The sequence below is a fragment of the Pseudophryne corroboree genome, chromosome 9, assembly GCF_028390025.1.
Source record: "Pseudophryne corroboree isolate aPseCor3 chromosome 9, aPseCor3.hap2, whole genome shotgun sequence".
NCBI lineage: Eukaryota > Metazoa > Chordata > Amphibia > Anura > Myobatrachidae > Pseudophryne > Pseudophryne corroboree.
Genome location: NC_086452.1, coordinates 439,621,155 through 439,630,135, shown reverse-complemented (window position 1 = coordinate 439,630,135; position 8,981 = coordinate 439,621,155). Strand labels below are relative to the sequence as shown.

The window sequence follows — 8,981 nt, the reverse complement described above, 5'->3', positions numbered from 1 at the left end:
TGGTTGCCCAATGTTGCCAGATATTCACCAACAGCCAGAATGACCAGGACTGCAGTAGACAAATCGGAGACTCGAAACACCTCAATCTTTTTGGAACTTCGGCAACCAAAGGGGTTAAACGGGTGATGTTTTCACACTGAATAAAGCAAACTGGCTGATGTCCAAAACAGCCAATCCCTATTTACGGTGTGCCTCGTAACTATTTATTGACATTGGTGTTCCAGTCCCTATTGTACAGCATAAAGCAAACACAATGTGCCAACTTCATAACGTTAATACACCTCTTCCAAGTTCTCATAACAAAATAATAGCAGCCTAGGAATCAATGAAAATAAATCATCTTTTATTAATAATCCTAAAATCATTAGTGAATTTAAGCTCAATCGGCCATTGACTTATTAGAGATATATCTATATATTTTTTTCAATTGGCTTAATTAGATCATATTTTATTGCAAATAGTCTTACCATGGAAGTTCCATGAGATACTTATTGTAACAGTAATCCAGCATTCACGGTTTCTGCTGCCTGTGTTTTCTTATAATGAAATCTGCAGCGCCTACTACTGGTAATTGAGTTAAAGTGCAGCCAAATTTGTCCTGAGAAGCCTAAGGCGGAAATGTACTAAGCAGTAATAAGAGCAGAGAAGTGAGCCAGTGGAGAAGCTGCCCATGGCAACCAATCAGCACTGAAGTAACATCTATAAGTTGCATACTATAAAATGATACAGAGCTGCTGATTGGTTGATGGGGCCACTTCTCCACTGGCTCACTTCTCAGCTCTTATCACTGCTTAGTAAATGTCCCCCTAAATTCTTTAAAAGTTGAGATCCTCTTTAGCAGACTACAGATAAATTCAGAATCTAGGTTGATTTCAGTTTCGTAGACAAGCACAAGCGGAGCGAAGAGTGCAATTATGAACCTGTATGGACTTAAAGTGGAACGAAGCCCTGCCAAAATATTTTTCTCTGCGGTTAGTTGTGTTTGGATGTTAAAAGAAGTCTGTCAGTCCAGATCTTTATCCTGAAGTTGTTCAGTAGACGTCTGCATATTTTTGTGAAAGTCTTTCTCGCATTCTTAAAATACTAAATAAAGTGACCTGTTAGCAGCTGTGAATGTCACAACTTCATTTCCTACTGCCTTCGTTTATGTACAGAGCATGTGACATTACTGTTGTGGACTGCAGCCAGCGATACCTAAGACCTGACAAATTGGTGGATACTGCCAATGTACTAAAATATCTCTTCCACAGAATATTAGAATATTTGTATAAACCTTTGCCCTTAATTATCAATTAGTGATACATTTCACTGTGAGTGATAAATTGCACCAGCCAATCAGCTCCTACCTTCCATGTCACAGGCTGTGTTTGAAAAATGACAGTTAGGAGCGGATTGGCTGGTGCAAATTATCACTCAGTGATATGTATCACTCATTGATAAATAAGGGCAATGGTTTATTTCCACTTTAATCACTGTTCTAACACCAATACTTTCTACATGCAAACCTAAATTAAAAGCAGTTTTGTATTCTTCTGTAACTTGTATTGGTGAGTAGATCAGAAGTTATGGCCAGCTAGTTCTGTCCGTTTTGGTTTAACCTTCGTTTAATGATAACCTGGGTCTTGGATACAATATAATCTATGACATCCAGTACAATGATAAGAATGGAAATAATTAATCAGTGCTACAAAGTGTTTTGCTGTCGAATTCAGTTGTAAGCTCCACCCTGGTGAACCCATATGGCAATTTGGTGATTATAATTTAAAAAAATAAAATAATAATAAGCAGGTCCTCTCAAGCTTTAGGGTGGCCACATTTTGTCCAAAGCTCCTGGTTTTCTTTCAACAGAGTGAGGTAAATCTGTCCCTGTTTTTGGATGGTTTTGGTTTATCTCACAGTTCTTTGCAGGTGAGTCTTGGTCCATACCATGCTGGCCTTCGGGGGAGTTTTCACCTGCATTTGAGTTGCTCTGATTCCTTTTGATTAAGCCCAACTTTTGCAATGCCTCCTGCCTAGCGGACTTTTGATTATTGGGCACCTGGGGTAACGGTTTAGAAGCCGCTGATAATTCTGGTCCCTTGGAAGGGTCTTCAAAAGTTGAACTGCCTTGCTGCCGGATAAAACGAGCTCTTAGCTCCTGGACGTTGACACCTGATCTCATTATGGTATCAAACTTCCTCAGATGGCTTGGATGAGAGCTGGTGGACCTTTGGCTTGTGTCCGGAGTGACAGTGATGGATAACCCTGGACAGTCTTCCGAGAAAGACTTTATGATCTTCATCTTTGATGAGGTTGGATCGTGTTCGGTTTTATCCGATACCTTGACACTTTCACTCAAACTCCTCAGTTTTTTATCAATTTCTTGGAGGCCTTCTCTTGGGGTTCTGAAATGTTCACCGGTATCTGTAGAGAGGAACTTGGTTACTTAGAGTCTTACGTATCAGATATTAACGTTCATCAGTCTAGCGATCAATAGATAAAGAAATAATGTAATTGACTAGCATTACGGTTTAGAGCTTTTACAAACATGAGCATCTTTCCAGCTGTGCATTAAACTAGGTTCACCAAAGATACAATTAGAATATCTATTATTCTATAGATCATGTCTCACTGTAGTCTTTTCTTTTATGTCCTAAAAGGCAACACATTCTAATTTTAGGGTTTTATTTACTAAGCCTTGGATGGAGATATAGTGGCCGGAGATAAAGTACTAGCCAATCAGCTCCTAACTGTCATGTCACAGGCTGTGTTTGAAAAATGTCAGGAGCGGATTGGCTGGTACTTTATCTCCACCTGAGGATTAGTAAATAGACCTCTTAGTGTACCTCACTGGCCGCTGAGACCACCCAACACTCCATAACATGATACCTACACTCTGGTTGCTATGGACAACACCTCCACTTGTCTTATTTAGGTTTGATAGATCTCCCCCTTACAGAGTCGCTCTTCCATAGTAGGATAATGGAAGCTGATCTATCCCCTGGGATTCCGTCGATTAGCATGATACAGCTGTTTCCCTGTGCCTTATTCTCCACGCCTTGCTGAATAAAGTGCTTTCAGACAGCCTGGGGATGGGGACAAGTGTATGAAATGACAGCTGGCAGCAGGAAGTGTAGCCCAGGATTACGATCATGACAAACGGGCCAGCTGTCCAGGGCACAGGGTATGGGGGAGGGAGCAAAGTCAAAATGAGCCCACCACAGTATTCAAAGTCTTATTATAGGTGTCAACTGCAGTCCTGAGCCTCCTTTATGAACCTATGTAACTTAAAGAGCTATTTTTTTTTGGACTAATCTGCCTCTTCTTATGGTGAACAAGATGTAGTTAATGCCACGGTCAGGACTGGACTGGCTATCTGGCACTTCTGACAAATGCCAGAAGGGCCAATGGCCTGATGGGCTGGCCTCACCAAGAGAGACCTGGCCTAGACAAGCAACTCCTCCTCCCGGCCGCTCTGCTAGGTGAGAACGTACCACAAGGCCAGGCCCCCGTGACTCGTGGCATGCCCCCAGGCCACCGTGACTCGTGGCATACCCCCGTGAGCCGTGACCACTCCCCCTTGTTGTGTCACGCATGCCATGCACAGTAGTATTCCAGGGCTCTTGGAGAGCCCCAGTCCATCCCTCGCCACAGTAGGAGTCACTGTCCTAGAACGGATGCAGTATGAGTGGCCGGCGGCCAGGATGCCAGGGGCCAGCATACCCCCAAGTGGACCCCCAAGAGGGAGAATATGTGTCGGCATGCCGGCGGTCAGGATCCCGGTGCCGGTATGCTGGTCGCCGGGATCCCGTCCGGCGGCATACTGAAGACCACCCCCTAGAACACCCATAGTGTACATCGTTTTTGGTTTTTATTTCCAGCAGATCCTGTGCTGCGCTTTTAGAAAAAGAAAACGATTCTGTCTGAAGAGAATAAATGCAAAAATCTTTTTTTTTATTCCGAAGAAAGAGCAGGAAAAATTACCTACGGAAAAAAAAAAAACCTTTATGCATCCTGAATGCATACCTAAAAAAAGGACATAGGGGGTCATTCCGAGTTGATCGCTCGTTGACGATTTTCGCGACGGAGCGATTAAGGCACAAATGCGCATGGTACGCAGTGCGCATGCACTAAGTATTTTAGCACAAAGTAGATTTACTCACGTCCGAACTAAGAATTTTCATCGTTGAAGTGATCGGAGTGTGATTGACAGGAAGTGGGTGTTTCTGGGCGGAAACCGACCGTTTTCAGGGAGTGTGCGGAAAAACGCAGGCGTGCCAGGATAAAACGCGGGAGTGTCTGGAGAAACGGGGGAGTGGCTGGGCGAACGCAGGGCGTGGTTGTGACGTCAAACCAGGAACGAAACGGGCTGAACTGATCGCAGTGTAGGAGTAGGTCTCGAGCTACTCAGAAACTGCTAAGAATTTTCTATTCGCAATTCTGCTAATCTTTCGTTAGCAATTCTGCTAAGCTAAAATACACTCCCAGAGGGCGGCGGCCTAGCGTGTGCAATGCTGCTAAAATCTGCTAGCGAGTGAACAACTCGGAATGACCCCCATATAGCGTTGTACAAAAATTTACAGTCATTCCATGAAAGAATGTTTAATCCTTTTGTTTGCAGCCCCTTTGTGATCAGTACGAGATGTGGATTGGAATAGAATGATGTAAAGTATCGTTAGGGGGAAGGGGGGTGTCATAGTATGGAGCACAATGAGCACTGAAGATGGAGCAAATGTAACATGTGCAGAGAGATTTACAGTATATTTGGGTGTGGCACGTCCAAGCTCAGTGTAAAAATAAAGATGTCCAGCATTTGTGGGCTACATGCAAAACAGCCAGTATTTACCCTGCATGCAAAAGCAAGTACAATATATGTATTTTCTCTCCTTGCTTTGAAGCATGGTATGTTCCAGATGCAGCTACTTCGTCTTTTTGTTTTGCTCCCAACAATAAAATCAGCCCTGTATGTTTGCTTTCCAAAATGGGAAACATTTTTGCTCACCAGTGGATTATGGGCCTAATTTAGACCTGATCGCAGCTAATGAGCAAAACCATGTGCACTGCCTGCAGGTGGGGCATATGTAACATGTGCAGAGAGAGTTAGATTTGGGTGGGTTATTTTGTTTCTGTGCAGGGTACATACTGGCTGATTTATTTTTATTTTATTTATTTTGTTACATCTGCCCCAACTGCAGGGCACGAGTTTGCCCATTAGCTAACAAGTTTGCTGCTGCGATCAGATCTGAATTAGGCCCAATGTTCTTTAAGAGCAACTAACCTGAATTGCAATTATGTATCACGATCTTACATAGCAGCTGGCGAAGGGATGGGCTATAGAGAATCTCTGAATTACCTCCCAGGACCCAACGGATAATCTTTTGTGGTATTTCCCTATGACAAGACTAATAGGGCTACTTCCTCAAAGCTATTGGCCGTCAAAACGAAATAAGTGGAATATTGAGGGTCATTCCGAGTTGTTCGCTCGTTATATTTTTCTCGCAACGGAGCGATTAGTCGCTAATGCGCATGCGCAATGTCCGCAGTGCGACTGCGCCAAGTAAATTTGCTATGCAGTTAGGTATTTTACTCACGGCATTACGAGGTTTTTTCTTCGTTCTGGTGATCGTAATGTGATTGACAGGAAGTGGGTGTTTCTGGGCGGAAACTGGCCGTTTTATGGGTGTGTGCGAAAAAACGCTGCCGTTTCTGGGGAAAACGCGGGAGTGGCTGGAGAAACGGAGGAGTGTCTGGGCGAACGCTGGGAGTGATTGTGACGTCAAACCAGGAACGAAACTGACTGAACTGATCGCAGATGCCGAGTAAGTGTGGAGCTACTCAGAAACTGCTAAGAAGTGTCTATTCGCAATTCTGCTAATCTTTCGTTCGCAATTTTACTATGCTAAGATTCACTCCCAGTAGGCGGCGGCTTAGCGCGTGCAAAGCTGCTAAAAGCAGCTTGCGAGCGAACAACTCGGAATGAGGGCCCTTGTAATAACATCGTTCAATATATATTTTTCATATTGAAAGTTTTATTTCTGGGTTCTAGTATTTAATAGAACAACTGGACAGTGGCCGCATACTAAAAAAATCGCCCTAGTATAGTGTGCCTGATTCAGAGATGTGCGCTATAATTCCCCCCGCAGCTGCAACACCATATGCAGAGACTGTGTGAAAATATGCCAATGCCGCAGCCACCTGGATTTGTACGGAGACGCCCACTGGCGCCTTAATACATCTCAGCGGCAGTGTACAAAGATGCAGTGAAGGTCGCAGATCAGTCGATTATCGTAGCCCCAAGGTCGCGCAGAATGGCCGCAGGAACTGGAACACTGGCGCCAATTTTCCTGCATACGTGATCGCAGTCTGCATTTGAGCAGTCGCTTCCCGATACCTCTCCCAAACGGTCCCTGCCTGCGACTGCCATCGCGGCACATGCGCAGTGCGGAAGCTTGTCGATAATCGCTCATATCGGCCTTGCGTCCATCTCTAAATTAGGCCCTTTGTAATTTTTGACATTGCGTCATCGCTCTGTCCTTGATTAACAAAAAAGGTATTGTGTCGTTGCGCAGCTGCTGCCCGGACAGAGGAAACAAAAGAAAAATGCCTGAGTAGAGCCTGGGGTTAATTACCCGCTGCCCTAAAAATATTCCACAGGAGTATTCGAATTGTCAAGCAATACCTGCAACATCTGCTGCCTGGAGATGATGGTGTTGTGTTACAGGAGAACAAACCGAACCTGCGTCTGTGCGTGTGTGTATCTATCTATCTATCTTTTGTCGGGTATATAAGGTGTGCGATAGGCCGTCTGCACACATATCACTCGTTGCTGTCATGGGTAAAAGGGGCGATTTATCAGAGTTGCAAAAAGGGATGATTACCGGCTTTCGGGCCAAGGGTGGCGGTATTTCTGACACAGCGCAGTGTGTGACCTGTCCGCATGCTGGTGCTGCTGTGGTGAAGGTGTATCGGGACTGGACAAATGGCACCAATGTGGATAACCGACGTGGAAACTGCGGGGCATCACATGCTGTTGAAGTGAGAGGTGAACATCGGCTACGAAGGTGCGTGAGGGGCAACCGAAACGCTACAGTGGGGCAGCTCACCGCCACAATGAACCTGGGGGCTACCAGACGTGTGTCTAAAACGACATTTCACCCCGTCTAGCTGCCTGTGCTGCATGCGGCGGTTCCTCTGGAATTAAACCAAAGCTGAATTCAAACTTGGAACAATTTTACTATTTTATGCATAAATTGCTGGCATAATATCATACCTGCCAACATCGCCATCTGTAAATGCCAGCGGGCAAAAAGGGTCCGTAGCCTGTGAAAAAGGGGCATGGCTTTGTGGGAATGCTGCGCTCGCGAGCCACGCCTTCCATATTCGTCACAGTGGGTCTTGGAAATAGACGCTGTGCACACAATCTGCAGACTGCGGGACTGATTCATGTTTGTAAGTAAAGCAAGCAACTGGACTAAACCATGTTGCACTGCAGGGGAGGCAGATGTAACATGTGCAGAGAGAGTTAGATTTGGATGGGGTGTGTCCAAACTGTAATCTAAATTGCAGTGTACAAATAAAGCAGCCAGTATTTACCCTGCACAGAAACAATATAAATATATTTGTTCCCCTTGCCATACTTGCCGACTTCTTTAATCTCCTCTCCGGGAGATGCCCGGAGAGGAGAAGTAGGTGGGTGGTGCTGAGGGCGGGGCTGAGCATATGGCATGATTAGGCCCCGCCCACACACAGGGAAACGTCTGGGATTGGGTGATATTTGCATAGAAGGCGGAGCTTAAATGACGCAATTAGCGTATAATTGCTTCATTAGGCTCTGCCCCATCCGCCAGGTCAGCGATTTCGCCGTATTATTATCCCCATTGTGCCCAGTTCACTAGGAAGTGGGCAGAATGCGGGAGCGGTGCCCACTCTTCCGGGGCTGCGGGGGACTACCCGAGAAACCGGGTGGCTCCCGCAGAATCCGGGAGAGTAGGTAAGTATGCCTCTTGCATGGTAACATGGTTTGCTCCAGACACAAAGTTACTTGCTTTTTTGGCTTTACTTACAAACAGGAATCAGTCCCTGTAGCCATTGAAGAACAGCTGAGAATTTGGCCACATACATTCAATAGTTTATCATCTTCTAACTTCCAGCTGTGAACGAAGATCCGATTCAAAGTCAACAACTATGGTAAGAATGAGGCCAAAAGTTTGCGTTGGTCGTAATAGCCCGGATTGTTCGAGCATCGCTATGGGACGACCTGTAGCAAGCCGTTACACATGTCTCAAAATGGGAGCCTGATAGGGCATGCTGAGACTTACAGTTCCATATTGCCACCAAAAGCCGCAGGTTCCAGAATATTGTGTAGTATAATGGGTGTGGGTGGCTGGGAATGGGGATAGGAGGGGCAGGGCAGCTGAGGGGATATGTTAGGTCCATTTAATATATATATATATATATATATATATATATATATATATATATATATATATATAGATAGATAGATAGATAGATAGATAGATAGATAGATAGATAGATAGAATAGAGAGAGAATTTTATTTATATAGCGCTCTTTCTCCAACAGGACCCAAGACGCAATTAATATCCCCTTACTCAATTCAGAATTTCATTATTCAGAGCAATTCAGGTATAAGAATTTTGTTACGCTCTAAGAAAATCTATTTTTCCTGTTTGCTGTTCTACAAATGATCCTGGAGGCGTCAGTGTCTATGGGTTTTGGCTGGAAGCCACAGAACACAGGGCTTTGTTAGGTCAGGAAATGTTGGCATGAACAGCAACAGAAGAGCTATTAATCTGTCTGTTTAATGTATCGCTCCTGAGGCTGTATGATAGCGTAAAACACATTGTACTGAGTAAATAGATGTAAAAGTCTGACTTTAATATACCATACATGTGAAAAGCGCAAGATCAGCTGCTATGGAGACAGAAGGATCAGATTAAGATTCACTTAGAGTCAGGTGCCAGCACATCCCCAGACAATGGAC

At 44.7% G+C, this 8,981-nt stretch overlaps 1 protein-coding gene across 5 annotated transcripts in view; it reads right to left on the bottom strand.

The window, feature by feature from the left end:
• Positions 1 to 322: 322 nt before the first annotated feature.
• Positions 323 to 8,981, bottom strand: part of LOC134958463 (uncharacterized) — a 69,664-nt gene continuing 61,005 nt past the window's right edge. For all 5 annotated transcript variants that reach the window (XM_063941091.1, XM_063941089.1, XM_063941088.1 and 2 more), the window contains one exon: positions 323 to 2,403. In XM_063941091.1, the coding sequence (XP_063797161.1) occupies positions 1,802 to 2,403 (602 nt within the window). In that variant the 3' untranslated portion in view covers positions 323 to 1,801. The remainder of the gene's footprint in view (positions 2,404 to 8,981) is intronic.